The sequence below is a fragment of the Penicillium waksmanii genome, assembly GCF_028829765.1.
Source record: "Penicillium waksmanii strain IBT 27052 chromosome Unknown utg000001l:1.0-4852451.0:1.0-4856178.0, whole genome shotgun sequence".
In the NCBI taxonomy this organism is placed as follows: Eukaryota; Fungi; Ascomycota; class Eurotiomycetes; order Eurotiales; family Aspergillaceae; genus Penicillium; species Penicillium waksmanii.
Genome location: NW_026643248.1, coordinates 502,055 through 518,667, shown reverse-complemented (window position 1 = coordinate 518,667; position 16,613 = coordinate 502,055). Strand labels below are relative to the sequence as shown.

The 16,613-nt window shown below is 49.5% G+C and overlaps 5 protein-coding genes across 5 annotated transcripts; 1 reads left to right on the top strand and 4 right to left on the bottom strand.

Annotated features, from left to right (window-relative positions):
• Nucleotides 1-1,063: 1,063 nt before the first annotated feature.
• Nucleotides 1,064-5,092, bottom strand: N7481_000184 (uncharacterized protein; the record flags this gene model as incomplete). The annotated part of the gene is made up of 1 exon (XM_057259403.1): nt 1,064-5,092. One exon carries the CDS (start codon nt 5,090-5,092, stop codon nt 1,064-1,066), a length of 4,029 nt encoding a protein of 1,342 aa, XP_057127235.1.
• A 1,592-nt stretch (nt 5,093-6,684) lies between these two features.
• On the bottom strand, nt 6,685-8,397 carry N7481_000183 (uncharacterized protein; the record flags this gene model as incomplete). The annotated part of the gene is made up of 2 exons (XM_057259402.1): nt 6,685-7,280; nt 7,350-8,397. 2 exons carry the CDS (start codon nt 8,395-8,397, stop codon nt 6,685-6,687), a joined length of 1,644 nt encoding a protein of 547 aa, XP_057127234.1.
• A 1,450-nt stretch (nt 8,398-9,847) lies between these two features.
• N7481_000182 (uncharacterized protein) lies at nt 9,848-10,112 on the bottom strand (the record flags this gene model as incomplete). Its single annotated transcript, XM_057259401.1, is given in 2 exon segments — nt 9,848-9,920; nt 9,931-10,112. 2 exon segments carry the CDS (start codon nt 10,110-10,112, stop codon nt 9,848-9,850), a joined length of 255 nt encoding a protein of 84 aa, XP_057127233.1.
• A 2,836-nt stretch (nt 10,113-12,948) lies between these two features.
• Nucleotides 12,949-13,621, bottom strand: N7481_000181 (uncharacterized protein; the record flags this gene model as incomplete). The annotated part of the gene is made up of 3 exons (XM_057259400.1): nt 12,949-13,047; nt 13,284-13,502; nt 13,577-13,621. The coding sequence occupies 3 exons, from the start codon at nt 13,619-13,621 to the stop codon at nt 12,949-12,951; spliced, it is 363 nt and encodes a 120-aa protein (XP_057127232.1).
• Nucleotides 13,622-15,122: 1,501 nt separating this feature from the next.
• On the top strand, nt 15,123-15,869 carry N7481_000180 (uncharacterized protein; the record flags this gene model as incomplete). Its single annotated transcript, XM_057259399.1, has 1 exon — nt 15,123-15,869. The coding sequence occupies one exon, from the start codon at nt 15,123-15,125 to the stop codon at nt 15,867-15,869; it is 747 nt and encodes a 248-aa protein (XP_057127231.1).
• Between the last annotated feature and the right edge of the window lie 744 nt (nt 15,870-16,613).

The following is a 16,613-nucleotide window of genomic DNA, read 5'->3' as shown; positions in this document are numbered from 1 at the left end:
CTTTAATAAAACTAGATTTATAATAGGCGTTATATCTACTGCTAGGGTAGTTATATATAGAGATTTCTATCGTCAGAAACCTCTTCTATAATCAGGAAATCAGGAGTAGGTAATATTAATTAAATCTATATTGGCAACTAGCTATTTGCTTCTGCTATATATAATCTTTAAAGGCAAAAACTATATTATAAGCTGGTTTAATAACCTCCTAAGTAATTAGTGAATTAAAATATCACTAAATAGTTAGACAACCAATAAAATTAGTATACAATAGCTATAAAAACTATTTATTCTAGTAACAACTATATATATATGTAATGGTTACTAAGTTGTCAGGCTAGAGACCTGTGACTAGGCAAGGATATCGGACGGTAGAGATCAGATTGGGCAGTCGATACAGAGACTGATTCTTGAGAAGATCAAGAATCCTGAATGCTTGTGGGATCTTAAATACATTAGGGTTCGGGTGGATATCGATATGCAGGTGACTCAAAGGGGATTCGTCCATGAATCGGCCTCGAGAGTCCGGGGTATCGTATACTTTGAATCCCGTGACAAGACTGGCGGAATCAGAGACAAACAAGGTATATAGGCAGAGAGAGTACAGGTATAGCTTTACATTAGTATATATAGTCGTACCCTTAGGGAAGTAGTAGTAGTATTAACCTAAAGTTATACGATGCCGCTGCTAGCTGGATTATCTCAGTAGATTTGCCCCTGTACAACTGCTAATTCTAGCTAAAGGGGCAAAAACAAGTTAGAAATCAGATTAAGTGGCATCTCCGGTCAAATATATAGGGCAGTGCGTCGGCCTGTGGGGGCGATAGGAAAGAAAGGAGGCGGCGATGAGTACAGTATAGCGGAGTTGAGGGGAAAGGAGAAGAAGGAGAGGGAGACGAGAGGGCAGGTCGGGTCTTTTATGTCGGGGCGGTATGAAGCACAGGTTACAAGACAGTGTATTGAGACGCTAAACCGAAAAAGGCAAAACTAACTGGATGCAGTATAACACAGGTCCGCCGTTTACACAAGAAATCCATCCATCTACCCCCGGGGCCAGCCAGGCTCACCCCGTCGAAATCCAATTAACCCACTCACACCCACACCCTCCACTCCCCCCATCAATTCCTGGAAGTCCACCATCCTTATCACCCCCCGTGACAGGGTTAACCAAACTTCCCCCAACCCCGCGATCCTCAACCTGCAACAACTTCTCCGTAACATTGTACTTCTCCCCACCATCCAGAACCCCATAACAATAAACCAATTTCTTCACCTCATCGCCGCCATGTCGATCTAGTGTGATCGTAACCGGATACGGGAATGAGCCGGGTCTTGTATAATCTGTTGCTGAGGAGGAAGATGTTGACGTCGATGATGTAGATGTTGCCGTTGAAGTAGATGCGGTTTTGCTCGCGCTCGCGCTCCCAGCACCCCCACCTCCACCGTTGGCGGGGAGTAAATCCCTACTCATACGATCCGGCCTTGTCCATATTTGCACGAGAAAGCGCGTTTGGGACCAGGTGCATCGGGTCACTGAATCCGATTGTGTACTTCCGCCATTGGTGTCGTCGGTGTTTTTGTCTATGGGGCTGTTGTCTAGTGGGGATCGGGAGGAGAGGAAGATTGATTTGTCGTAGTATGTGTAAAACCCGTAGTGTTCGTTGTCTTTGTTGCGGTTGTAGAGGCGGATTGGTTGGGAGGAGACGAGGGGGTAGAGGGTTGCTGGGGATGGGGTTCCGTCGTTTGATTCTTCGGGGGGTGGGAAGATGCTTGTTAGGTTTGAGGCTTTGATTCCGGTTGAATTTGAATTTGAGGTTGAGGATGATGAGGAATTGCTTCGTCGGTAGATGTCTGCGGTGGATAGGTGTGCTGGGGAGAGAATAGTCATGTAGAAGGGTGTTTCTTCGCCGGCGTAGGGGGCTGAGTTTCCGTCTGTGGTATTTCCCAGAAAGGACTGTTCGGCTAGAGCGGGTGTTTCTGGAGATGGATTCCAGTCGATGTCTCCGCGGCGGAACTTTCGTGAAGATGTGCTGACGGCGGTGCTGTTCTCGTATGAGCCGTTGCGGAAGAGGATTTGGATGCGGAAGGTAGGCTCGCCGCCTTTGTAGGGCTTGTTATCAGATTGTTGGTCCTTTGGCAGAGCGCAGCTCCATAGAGATGAGGGCTGGATACATGTCGATGTCGAATCCTGGGTCTCTGTACCTGCGATCGTGGCGATACCTGTTGGCATGGGTGGGTAGCCGGTCAGATTGAGCCAGTTGGACTGGACGGGGGTATCATCTCCTTTCCTGGTCAGGGTTGTTGCGAGAACGATTGCCACGATGATGATTATTAGGAATAAAGTGCATATTCCTAGATACCATCGTCTTCGGAGACGGCCTTCTCGCCCTGGTCGTCCAAAACAGCCTTTCTTGCTGAAACAGCCCCGGCCGCGCCAGAATCCACCGACCTTTCTTCCGGCTGCATCTTCACGTTCTAGCCTGCGGCGTCGAGCTTCCATCGGGGCTACCCGGCCATCGGGGTTCATTACTGATGCGCCTGGTGCAAGGTGTAGATCATACTGTGGAGGGAGACGGACTTCTTGGTGATCTTCCCTGGGGTATTGACTATATGCCGGTGCCGGTGCATTGATATCATGGTTCGTATCACGGTTCGTCTCGTTGTTCCCGCTGCGATTCACTTCGGATAGCTGAATAGCACCTGGGCCTGCCGCTGCACGTTGGAAGCCTGGAGAGATGGGCTCATTTGAATGCGCTGGTGGGTCAGACACACTGTCCGTTCCCAAACCCCGATCTGTAGCAGGAGGAGGAGCCCTTGGCCAGTCAGAAACCTGAGTTTGGGGTTGAGGATGAAACTGTTGTGGTTCCGGCTGGAATTGCTGGGGTGGTGGCATTTCATTATGTGGAGGAAAGACAGGCCCATAATTAGGAACAGGCTGCGGCATAGGTGCCGGTTCTTGAGGTGCACCGTAATAATTGTGTATTATCTGTGGAGGTTGGGCTGGGAGTATCTCTTGAGGAGGCTTTGGAGGCGGCGGTACAGGTTCGGGGGCTGAAGGTTGATAGATAGGCGCTGGAGCTGGTGGTGCGATAGGTTCCTGCGGAGGCGGCTGATAGACAGGAGCTTGCGGGGGAGGTTGAAAGGGTTCTGGCACAGGTGGTTGAAAGGGTTCTGGCACAGGTGGTTGAACCTGCTTTGGCTGAGGCTGCGGCTGTGATTGCGGCTCTGGAACAAGACCCCTCGACAAATCCTGCGTCGGTTCAGGGAAATGTTTCTCATCATCCTTATCCTCCCTCAGCGGCGAGTCCCAAGAATCCGAGCTCGAGCTTGACGCCGGCGAAGATACCGCCACCTCCTTCTCGTGTTCGTCCGGCTTTGGTGAGTCAACATCAATAAGTAAACCCTTAGTTCCTCCCTCCGAAGTCGCGATTCCACGATCCTTCCCCGCCTCCACTGCATTGTCACCGTGGGCTTCGGCAAAGATGAGCCCTCTATCGCGCGTTTCTCCCGGACATGAGTCTGCAGGCGAGATGAGAGCCCCGGGTGGTGTGATAGAGCAGATGTGATTATAGCACTCGAAAAAAGGTGCTTTGCTGAATAGTTCGTGGGCGCAGGCTTGATAGTATTCAGCCGCTTCGCCTTGGATTGTTCCACCCGGGAACATCGTTGAGAGTACTGTCTGGCGTTTCTGAACGATTGTCGCTTCGTCATTGTCTATGGAGCGTGACTGTTCGAGATTCTTGTTCCCTTCATCCCAGTTTATCACTGCTGTTTGCGGGGTATCTGGTGAAAAGTGGGAGGTCTCTTTCTCCTTCTCGTCCCACCATTCCCGTGTACTCTTCGCCGATGGGGAAACCAGTGCATCGCGAGGAAAACTCGGGCTGAAAGGTGACTTTTTGCTGAGGAGTGGGGAGAGGAGGTATGTCCACCATCCCTGCGATTCGGGACGACTGGCTTGAGTGTTGACACTGAGGCGGCTGGCGAGGGGGGCTTGGTTATTGTCGTCAATGGATATATGTGAATGTCCTCGAGGGTGTGAGTCTTCGGGACTGCTAACGTCTGCGTCTTCGAAGATTGTATCGGCGGACATTGAGCGGCGCTTTCTGGTCATTGCGTTGATATGGGCGCTGAGGAAATCCGAGCCTAGGCCCTTCTTGTGTGCCTCGGGGATAGCTGGGACTGGAGGTATATTTGGTTCATTTCCCCAAACTCGAGAGATCGGTCGGGAGTAGATGCTGGATGCTGCGCGTGGACGCAGGGTTTCTGGACTGGGTGCTGACCATGGTGCATCTTCGCGGGCTGGTGTTACTATTATGGACGGTGTGAGTGGTGTGTGCTGGTCGCCTGTGCCATCGGTCTCCTTTGGTCGATATGATGAATCGAGATATGGTACTGTCAAACCTATCATGACATCTCGGTCGGAGGGAGAAAGACCATCGCTGAACGGGTCCCGGAGGTTGGGGTCGAGGAATGGGTTGATGTGAGTCTGCGGGGAGTCATTTTTTGTGTCGGCTAGTTGCTTCTGCTGCTGCTGCAAAGGCAGCGATCGAGGAACCTCTTTTAGGAATGGATTTGTCTGCTCTGTCTGCTCTGTCTGCTCCGTCCGCTCCTTTCCACGAGCCATGGACAACTGCTTCAAATCATTCAGGTCGACAAATGGAGCGGGCACATTCTCCTCCCTCCTCTCCTTCTCCTGTTCCTGATCCTTTTGCTTCTGCTTCTTCGGCGGCGCTGAAAGTGTAAAATCCGTAACTAGATTCAGCCCAACTGGTTTCGAGGCATTCTTCTTCTTCTTCTTGGTGATACCGCGCATACTGAGCCTGGATCCTGGACCCGGAGCCTCGCCATGCCGATCTCGATGGGATAAACCCAAGGATGATATCTCACGAGCCAGGGCCTGCCGTTTCTCGACCTTTTGTCTAGTCGCTTTGACGAGGAAATCGAATGGTCGAGTGCGCTCTATATCTCGATCCTCTGCAGACGAACATGACGGACTCTCGATTTCTTCGCTGATGGGCGAAGAAAGAGGGAATGTTGGGACGACGGGCACTTGAAGATCTGCTGGCTTTTGCTTTTGTCGATTGAAAACCATTCTGTGGTGGTGATGGTGGCGCTGGGCTTGTATGGCTGAATGTGTATAAAGGTTGGGGTGGTTAGCTTGTTTGTCAGTGCTGCAGTGCAGGGAAGTGTCGACTATCGCATACCATGAAGGGGGGCGCTCAGGAATCAATATGAAGAAACAAAGAGATAGTCGATCTATTAATATGTGAATCGAAGAGAGTGGCGCCTGAAACAATGCACACAACAAAGAAACGCCCGGGGATGCATTCACTGGTTGGACCAGAGACGGAGAAATAAAAAATATAAAGAAGAGACGAGACGAAAAATGAAAGTCGAGATCAAATGCAAAGAAGAACGGAAAATAAAAAGGTCAATAAAGTGGCCAGCGCCGGAAGAAAAGAGCTCTGCTCTGCGGTGCTATGCGCTGCTCTGCGCACTGCATAGCAGACGTCAGGTAAACGGGTCATCACCGACAGGCCACCAGGGTGCGTTGGCCAATGAATTCGCCGAAAAAGTCATGTTCTGCAGCGATCTCAAACAAAGGCAATCAAGATCGGCAGGGGTGGGAGATCAGGAGACAATTCCATTGGATACTCTGGCAAGTCTGGGGGGGAAGTGAAAGGTTGAGGTTAACCGCTGCGTGGGCGGGCGCTTAGAAGGAGATCGCTGACTGGTGCGGCCAAAATAGAATCGGGCCTATTTTGGCTATTTCTTTTTTTGTCTTTTGTTTTTGTTTTTAGTTTGAAACAAGGTGGTATTTCTGCAGCTTTGACACCAGCTGGTTTTACTTTTGATTTTACTTTTACTTTGAGCTTGGGCGCTTGGTTTAATTCGCCGGAGAGCTGGAGGCAGCACACAGACTCCATGAATCTAGAACTGGCGATAATAGCTCGGCCAATTCAATTCCATTCCATTCGACAGTGCCTATGGCAGAGCAACTTGGTATACAACGTATGAAAGAAGAAACGCAGAGAAGCAGAATGATATCATCGCATGCCGCGCACGCCTTTTGGGATATTTGGTACACACTCCGGGCAATGAGGAGGAGACGCTTGAAACAGAGTCCAAGGAGAAAAAGAAAAAGAAAATAAAATAAAACACAAAACAAATGAGGGAGCAATGGGGAGCAATGAAGCAAAGAGACATTCCCATGATGAACCTATACCGTTTCCTAATACCCCGTCATATCCAAAACATGCAGAAATGAGACGAATGCCGCGAGGCAGTAAGAGAAGAAGACAGTTGACAGAAGGAAAGGGAAAGCAAATGGACGCAAGCTATGGCGCGGGTATGATGGGTGACACAAGAAGATTGGAAGGTCGCAAGAAAAGATAGCCACGCCCGGACAAAATGACAAAATGAAAGCTGAGAGTAGGAAGACAGCCAACCAGCCTCAACAGGCTATGGCTATGGCTATGCAAAAGACCTGAAAGACCTGGAATGGCTCGAGACAGGTAGCGCAAAATACCCTGAGGGCCCAGATCTAAAACAAGGGATATATAGGATGACAATATGAAATGGAGGTCGTGGTCGGTGGAGGTGCGTGGGCGTGTTGTGTGCATGCGTGGTGCAACATGACTAGTTCATTTCTCATTCGTGAGCACGGTGATTTCGCCGTCAACATCACCGTCGCTCATCGGTATACTGAATTCCCTGCATCGGGGCGACGGAGCCATTCATCAACGGAGGCAGCGTGCGCGGCTGTTGCTGCTGCTGCTGCTGCTGCTGCTGTTGCTGCTGTTGCTGCTGCTCCATCTGCTGAACTCCGTTCCCGAATTGGGCGAAAACTGGGCCCGGCGGAGCCTGCCCATTAGTTGGCGTAGATACCATCGGGTGCTCGTAGATAGAAGCCGATCGCGAAGGCCCATTGCCTTGCTGTTGATTCAATTGGGCGCGTAGTTCGTCCACCTCGTTGCGGAGGATGGAAGTTTCACGACGCATCTGACCGACCGATTTCTCCAGCGAGCTGATATACTCGATCGCTCGAGTCAAGGTCTCCCATTTGCTCGACTTGTTGTTCTGGGCATGGGGGAGGCGCACGCGGAGAGCCTCGAAACAGTCCTTCATTTCACTCCGGCGCTTCCTCTCGGCGAGTTTATGCGTGACGCGTAATTCGGGAGTCCGGCTGTAGGGTGTGTTTCCGGATGGATCCGCCTCGCCTATCAAGTCGCGGACCTGCTTGTGTTGTAGAGAGTGATGGTGTACATTTGGCGGCAGTTCTACACATTCAGTGGTGAGTAAGTACAAGGATCAGTGGTCAACCTCGAGGGAGAAGAAGAAAAACGTACCATGTTGTCCCCGCGGCATACGCGACTCCGAGTACAAGCTGCTGAGGGATTCGGCTGTGCTGCCCTTCCTTGAGAAAGGCGGATTGGACTTCTCGTTGGAAGAAATGGAGCTTGATCGTGCGACGTCCGGGTCGGGAAAGGCGTAGGCCATACCAGCCGTTGGTGCCTCGGCGTTGTAAATCTCCGATCGAGGATTCGAAGAAATCGCCGGTGCAGTGCGACCGCCTGCGAAATTTCGAAGTTCGCTTGGGCGAGGTCCTAAGGGCGACAAGGGCTGGCTACCCCCGGAATATCGCGGCCCTCGATAGGAGTTCGCATCATTGGTGATCCCGCGTTCGCGCTGGAGACTCGAGACGATTGAGGATTGCGAGGCATTGGTACTGTGGTACGGAGAGGCCGGATTGATGGCCAGGGAGCTAATGCCTTGATTCATGCGACTATCCACGCTGCTGCGTCGCGACTCGGAGATGTCGACCACACTCCCCCGCTGCGAGGAGGCGTCATAGTTCTGATTGATAGAGGGCAAGGCGGAATTGGGCTGCGACGAGTGAAAACCGGGCGAGGGGTGATTTGCGCCAGCGGAGGAGGGAGTGGTCGATTGGTCGTGAGCGTAGGGCGACCGGTCTGGCACAATGTGATTGCGGTTGGGGGATGGTTGCGAGGTGGAGGTGAGGAAGTTGAGCGAGGGATAGTTGTTGTTCTGGTTATGAGCTTGACTATGGTGATTGGCAGTGCCATTGGTCACAGTTGAGTAGGTAGAAGATCCTGTAGAGCCCATCTGGTAAGTATGCGACAACTCATCAACCTCGAGACGAGTCGACTTACTTGTGCTTTGCGGCATGGACCAATTCCCCGAGTCCCGTTCGATGGTGTTGAGAGAAGCGTTGCCAGGTGATTTCTCGGTGGGGACTGGGCCTGAGCCCCCATTCATATTAGCCGTCAAGGTTGATATGGAGGGCAAAGTCTGAGAGGAGGCGGCGGGGGTTTGGGGGCCCGAGGGAGGGTGGTGAGGTTGATGCTCCCATGGCCGATGGGTAAGGGAATCCATGAGGGAGGTGAACAAGAGAAAGAAGGAGAGGAGAGTATAGTAGAGCAAGGACAAGTATAAAGTATCGGTGATATGGTAAGAAAGAAAGAAAGAGATAGCGACCGTGTTAATAACGAGGGAAGTGTGGTCAAGGGAAGTCAGAGTCAGGCATGGCGGAGGGAAAGTGTGGAGAGAGAATCTTCAGTCGAATCAAATCGGGGAAGAGTAAAAAAGTCAAGGTCCGATGGAACCCAACGAAGGCAGATGGAAGGGGGGGGGGTGCTGTCTGGTTTTGTTTTGGCATTTCTTTTCTTTCTTTTTTATTTTCTTTTTTCCTTTCTTTTTCGTTCTGTTGGCTCTTTTGGTTCTTCATTTCTGTGACTTTGACTTTGGGCTGTATGGTATTGTACAGTGGATACATCCGACGAGTACAGTGTACCAAGTACCCAAGTACTACACTTTAGTAAAGGATAGTGGGAGTAAATATCTGTCCTAAGGTATACTACTACTATTACTTCCTACACTCTTATCTAAAGCAGACCTGGTACTCTCTTCTCTGTGGTAAAGTAGGGATGTATGAATTACTGGATGTATGAATTATTGGATGTATAAATTACTGAATGCATGAAGGTATGGATATGACCATATCATACGCCAAGCCGCTACTGCGCGCAACCTGGGCCACGAGGCAAGCAAGGTTGCAGACTTACTCTACTCGTACGAGTACAGAGCTGAGGAGACTCAACTTGTAGCATAGAGTATACTACTAGTAGTATATATGTATAGCATTTACTATACTATCTATACTATCTATACTATAGTAGTCTATCAGAGGTTAAAATAGTACATAGAATAGTATATTCTTTCCTATGCTATGCTATACCTGTACCAACTGTATGTACTGTACTGACTGACCCCCTGCCGACGCAAGGAGCACACGTTTTTTCCCGTATTACATCATGACCAGAGTCTTCACGTCACGAACGTGGTTGACTCCTCAACCATATTCCTCAATTACTCACATCATCTTCCAATCTCATTTTTCATCTTTGCCAGTGCAACTCTACTCCTCTTTTTTTGTACTCCATCCAAGCCGTACCTGTGCCATGCTCCCATTGCTAACCATATAGTCTGCGCTGCTCCGCTTGTGGCTCTCACGTGGAGGCGGGGCCCTTGCGTGGCTGTGTACTGTACTGTACAGATAATAATACAGTACGAGTACAGTCGAGGACACAGTACAGAGTACAGATCTCTGTAGCCTATTCCCATTCTCAACTCTGTATACATCCAGCTCACAATCATCATTACTATTATTATCATTATCATTATTCTCCTGCTAGGTAGTACCGAACGAGTAGACCAGACCTAGACCATGCCATCTTACCCGTACTGTACTATACGAGACTACCGCCCACAACTAAATCGCCGCGCCAAGGTTGCACAAACAGCCCGTGGATCGCCTGGAAGCTTGTCAACTCCGCTCCTCCATGCTCTCTCCATGGCCAATTCTCTTCTCCTCATCTGTTCCTCGACTGGGCCGGACGCTGCACATACCCGTCCCGAATGTCACTCGAGGCCAACCGGCCAGCTGCCGTCCCCAACAACTCAACACCGATCGCCTCTTCCAGTTCCCTAGGTGTCAGTGCCCAACCCAACCTGCTAGCTACCAGCTTAGCCTCGGAGGCTGTGTGACCCTCGCTGCTTGGCATTTGCTCGAGCTTATTTGGGATTTCCATTTCAGTACGAGTAAGAGTACTCGTAACTCTTCCACCAGGCAGCAAGATACTGCGCCACCGTGGCGCGTTTCAGCTTCTCTTCCTTCTCTCCTTTTGAGTGTAAGTACATGAGTACTCGTACTCCATGTGCTGTATCTACTCCATACAGTACCCCGTATCCACTAGTATCGTTCTTCGAGTTAGTCTGCGCTTATCATACAGGGATGCCACATGGCTCTGTAGCCTTGCAGAATGTCTCTGGATCGATCGACACTCGTACATGCCAGACCCTCTTGACACCGTAGCAGTCTTCCATTCCTCTACCTTAATGCTGTCTTCGATGCAGATGTGCAGATATGCAGATTCCAGTATGGTGGTATCTGTAGTATCGGCAGCATCTCTCGCAGCCTCCCCGGAATATCACACGATACTACTAGTAAAAGTTATACGTAGCCGGTAGAACGAGACTGACCGCAAAGCAGAGCCAAAACTGCCGACACGTATTAACTTTCAAGGGATGGTCACCACGATCTGATCTGATCTGTGGTCGAGTTATGCAATAATTTCGTGTGGCTCGAGCGCGCGGGCCCGGGCCCATGCCCATGCCATGCCCATCCGCCCATTCCAGATGGTCTATCCTCACTGATCCATGGGCCACGCCAGCAGCGTGGTTCGTGGTTCATGCTCGGTGGTTCGTGGTTCGTGCGTGGTTCACGCCTTTTTGGGGCTGTTTCTATTTTCTTTTTTCTTTTTCGGTTTTTCGGTTTTTTGGGTTTTTTTTTCTTTTTTGCCTTGCGGCCTCCCCAATAGTGCGGTATCTCCACCTCACCACCACCATCACAATCATTCAGTACAACGTACATACATACTCCGAACTATGTTCTCCTCCGTGCCATTCCATTTTTGGATCACCGAGCGCCTTCAGTGCTCCTCTCCTCACTATTCCCCTCCGAAGGGGCTTAAAAACTAGCGCCCCCTCGTCATGAATTAGCGCCACGGATAAGATCTCCTGATCGTCGCCAGCCGGGCCTCATCCCCGAAGCTGGGGAGGTCAAGCGGAGAAACTCGATTGGTAGATCATTCCATGCTACCCGCCTCCTCTCCCTTTCTTCATCTGCCCCCTTGTTGACTGCTCTGCTCTGCTCTGCACGGCTACCGCTGCCGCTACCGCTACGCACAGAACTACGGATATTACACCCTGCATCTCCATGCGTCCAATCCATTCCCACTCCTACTGTAGTCTCATCCCAATACCCTAGCGCTGTGCTGTACTGTACTGTTCCCGGCTCCACTCCCCTCCACTCCCTCCACCCCCTGGCCTGCGCGCTCGCGTGGATCATCATGATCATGATCCCTCCCTGCCCCATGCCCCAGAGACAATGTTTGGGATTCCCACGGGGAATCTTGCCCGTCTTTCCAGCAGTGCTGACTCGTCATGTTTGGCTCCCATGTGTGTATGTAATGTGATGTGATGCGCTGCGCTGCACTGCACTGCGATGCACTCTACTGCATTGCGGCGCGTTTGCCATATGTACACCGAGGTACATAAGCACTAGGTCCTCGTACTTCGTACTTCGTACCATGTCCGTAACCCGGACCAGACTATCGGTACCAGCTAAACTAAACAAAGTCAACACTGAAGGGGTGGGATGGAGCTAGGGTAGATCAGATCAGATCAGATCAAAGCCCACCGAACCCCGGAATCAATTATTGAGGTCTATGCGATGTGACTCACATTGGTCGCGAGTTGCTATGTACAGTAGCTGATCCATCCCATCCCGGAGACTTCGCTAACTACTCGTACATTTCACTGACCTCATGTAGCTACTACTTTAGCCACTCCAAAGGGTCGCGCCATGTGTCAGGGCCAGGGCTTGTTTCAGTTTCACTTCCCCGGCCTGTAAATTCGTGGCAATAGTACTATGCAGTAAGGCCTGCGTCTTTGTTTGTCCTGGTCCACCGGTTTCAACTGCTGCCGGTCTCAGTTGGATTAGCCTGTGGATTGACCTACTGCGTGTCGAGTATAGATGACTGCAGAGGTGCCAGTGGCAAGTCCTGGGCACAGAGTACCACTGGCACTCACTAGTAGTAACTGGCAAGGCAGCACGATGCCAACATTACGTCTTCATACTAACCTTGGAACTTCGTAAATTCTCTAAAATAATTGTCATTATCTACTAGTAAGCAGCTCATTTCGATAGATCACTTTCTGAGACTGAAACCCTGTTTTACTCGACCTCCAGGGCTTTTATGTAGGGGTCGTGCCGTTGATCAATAGATTCGGGATGATCCACAGACACACATATATATGTCTGAACTCGGTTTCAAGTGTGTGCCATTCAAGTTCTATAGCCCGAAACCCGTTCAAAAAATAGGAGAATTAGCAGTTATTAATTCAGCTTCAATAAGTCGCTATATTTTTTCGAGGTTCGGTATGGTTACGATTTCGAGAAATGACTCGATACCGCAGGGGTGGAGATTGGTGCCTAAGGCTGAATTCGGACTCGGAGGTGCCAGTCCAGTCCAATCGGGCGCGTGGGGATATCCTAGTAGGTACTAGGTATTCTTCATGATTTGGAAGTAAAATGGACGGGATGAGAAGCAGATCTACATAGACTATAGATTTTTCTTCAATGCACCTGGGCATGTTACCTTTCTGAAATAACAAGCTTGTCCCATTCGGGTCTGAAGTCCTTGGTAGATGGCTCTTTATGCTGTAATTCATAACATAAACCTCATTCTACACGAATGAATAGAAAGAATCAAACCATAACATATCACTTCTTTTTCTTTTGCTTTTCCGCTTTCAGACAATGTAGAATTGGGCATGAGTCCATTCAAAATTTCCACCAACATTCTATGCCTCGGTCATGGCAGTGGACGAATCATTTCTGAGCGTCTCCATTTCGAAATTCTCCTCAAGAAGAGCCGCCATCTTGCCTCCACCTATATAAGGCTTGAGACCATGGTGGAAATTCCTATATCACATAGCAGTTATGCATAGAGTGCAGAATACTAATATGGCGGAGGAGATCCCATAAAAGGACAAGCTCAGGGAGCCGCTCAATTTGCTCCATCTTGCGGATTTCAAATAGAAGATAAACCAACCGATCACAAGAAACATACAGAGATAGATGGCCTGGTGAATCTTTAGCTATGTATTCCGCGGACCTAGATGAAGCTATAACCTACCATGAGGATAAATGTTCTCAGAGTATGCTCATGTCGAACACAATATGCCGTAGCGAGGAAGAGAAGAAAAGACATGGATAACATGGTCCAAAGCACTGGAGTAACCCAGTGAGAAATATTCCCAAGGGGAGGTCCTTCCGAGTTTGGAACCACCATGATGATCTGAACGATATACTCGAGGACATAGAGGGCGTCGAACTTGAGGAAAGCCACCAGCACCTAGTAATATTGATTGAAAGAGCATCAGTCAGCGCAGTAGAGTAATAATACATGGGCCATTGGATGAAACTCACCTGGAAAGTACGATACTTATGCTGCATGACCAGATCTGCATTCATCTTACGAAATGTCTTCCAAGCCATCTCACGCTGCAATCTCCAAACCAGAAACACAGAAAATATTGTCCAACATGGCATAACTATGACCAAGGCGAGACATAGCTTTCTTGCTAGCGTAGTCCGAGACTCAATCAGCGGGTTGTTATCAGGCATTGCATCAGACTGGGTGATTGCACGTGTGGAATCCCTGGCGGAATATTCCATGCCGTTGAAAATGCAGTCCATCCCATAGAGTACACTCAATCCGCCGGCCTGGATGATATTCTGCTGAGCTAAAGTGTCATATACTAGAACCTGTCGATAGAGGCATGATATGACAACCAAGGCAATACTCGCTGGGAATGCAGACGAAAGGGACGAGGACCATAATAGAACACCGATAATGCCCCTGGAGAATATGCTAATTGGTGGGTCTTATTTCACAGTTAATGCTTCAATAGTCCACCTGGCAGTCACCGCTAGTCGCTTCATGACTATTTGGATTTGTTATCCTTCTTTATAGAGGAAAGGCATACCCTTGCATACCCATTGAAAAGATAGTCATCGCCAGATTCGAAAAGAAGTATATCCATGTCCATCGGGAGTCTGATCGGTACGACATTTGTGATGTGCATATCCAGGCAAAGAAAGAAATGGAGATTGAAGCCAGGAAAGAACGAAGAACGCCGCAATTCGAGGCTCAAGCGGAGAATATTTGGGGCAATGCGAAGAAGAGGAGGCCTCTGAACAAGGCGTCCCACTCAGGATTCTATCAGGTGTGACAATAGCCCTGCGACCGCAAACTCATTGATATCTGAACTAGCCACGAAGTGTCACCGATTCTCGACCTCTCACTGCTCCGTGCAACTAGGCTACTCCCTGCGGCTCGCGTAAGGGGTATGATTTATAAAACTATACATTTCACTCGCTTCTCGGATTTCCAGACATTAGTCCATTGGGAAGAAGCCACGGGTTTAAATAACATGCCTGAAGTTCAGAAGTGGACTCCTAGTCCGTCTGGAAGAGGCTTAACCGATATTCTTTGGTCTTTTTGTCGACGCTGGGTTTATGTGTTTGGACGGCTGTTCATCCGAATGTTCCTCTTGTGTACCGATTACGATGCGCCGTCTGTCATCGCCTAGGACTGATGGCTCTCGCCATTATCTTTCCTGAGATTATCATGTCCGAGGCTTTGAACCAGCGTCTACTTGCGCGTCGATTAATGCTAGACGTGAATCAAGCTAGCCGCTACGCCGTAAGTCAGCATTCTCTTTTTCCTTCCTTCCTTCCTTTCTTTTTTTCCCCTCTTATTTTAGCAGATTCGAGAAACAAAATTATGATCACAGCTGATCCAACCACAGGCAATTATTTCACCTCCAATGACCCCTGAATCGGATCAATGGAGCAGTTACTCGAATGGAGACTCGAGTAGTATCCACCTCTATTTAGCGCAGCTAACGGCTCCGCTAAAGGGTCATGGGTTATAGAACAGGCCATGTTCGCAGTAATGGGTGGATTCGCCATGACAACGACATGCACGGATCGCCATGGGCACGAAAAGACTATTCGTCGTCTCATCGCCTCTGAAGGAATCACGATCCTTGCCAAAACCGGTTATTTGCCGACGATCCAAGCGACGGATATCGAGGAACGCAGCAAAGCAGACCTTTTCGCCAAACTGCTGGTTCTGTTCCAAATCCTGTGGTTCGCGCTACAGGTCGTGGCGCGCCTTATTCAGGGAATTACTGTCACGCCTTTGGAAACACATACCGCTATCCATGTCGGTTGTACGATCTTGCTCTATGCCATCTGGTTTAATAAACCGTACAATTTGACCCAGTCCATTGAATTGGCGGGGACGGATACTGAGTACATTGGTGCTCTTTTCAACTTTTACTCTATCAGTCACGCTCTCTATCTCAAGCATTGTGAGCATTGTCGCGTTCGAAGAATGGAATACTGGAAGGAGCGCGTTATTCTCGCTTCCAGAGGCGAAAATGGATATGCACTGCCGCCTTGTGTTCCGCAATTAAAGTCTTTACCTGTCTTACTGGAAAAATATAATGCTGACGATATCGAACATCTTAAATTCGACGAATCTTCCGACGAAGATGTCTATATATTGCATGGTATTGCTCCAAATGCTCGACAGGGTCTGCGAATTCTGGAAAGCAGAGGGTGTGACATCTTTCGATCCGTTCATGAGAATAGCCAGCCCCTCGACGTGCTCCGCGAAAGCGCCGGCAATTTCAATGTTCGCAGTATTTAGGGCAGCTGGAGCACGAATGTCGGTCATGAACTATCGCTCGATAAGGGCCTGCATGTTTTGTTTAACGTCATGTACGGCAGACTTCATCTAGCAGCCTGGAACTACGAGTTTCCAACGCCCATCGAGCGCTGGTTGTGGCGAACTTCTGCGCTCTGCCTTGTCACCTCCCCGCTTTGGGGTGCGCTCTGGGTATTATGGTGGATGGGGGTCCGATCAAACCGGAAGATATTCTTTGTCTTTCGAGATGGGGATTTTGATATCCTTGCTGCACCTTTGTTCTTCACTGTTATCATTGTGTACACAGTGGCTCGGGCTTACTTCTTGGTGATATCGTTGGCTGGTCTGCGACTTCTGCCTAAGGATGCGTATGATAGTATTAGCTGGAGTTCTGTTTTCCCTCATTTCTCATAAGGGGTTAGATTGAGACTAGTGAGGTTTCGGGCCCCGGGGCGTTGCCGTGTATCATTGAGGCTCATCGAATTAGAACGGCTCTTTCATATCTGTGGGGTATCTCGCCGGGCGCGTTTAAGTTGTAAACTCCATGCTAAACTCCGATCTAGAACATCATTAAACAATTAGACTAGGCCCTTTATCATGAGACGTGGATGGGGCCGAAAAATGCCATGCTCGCAGACGATTTCCCTAATCGGTCGCGTATTGTGACCAAAACTTCAGGGGCTGAAGCCAAAAGCCTCATTGACTGGTATAAAATGCCGCAGGTACTAGAAAGCCCTGGCGAAAACA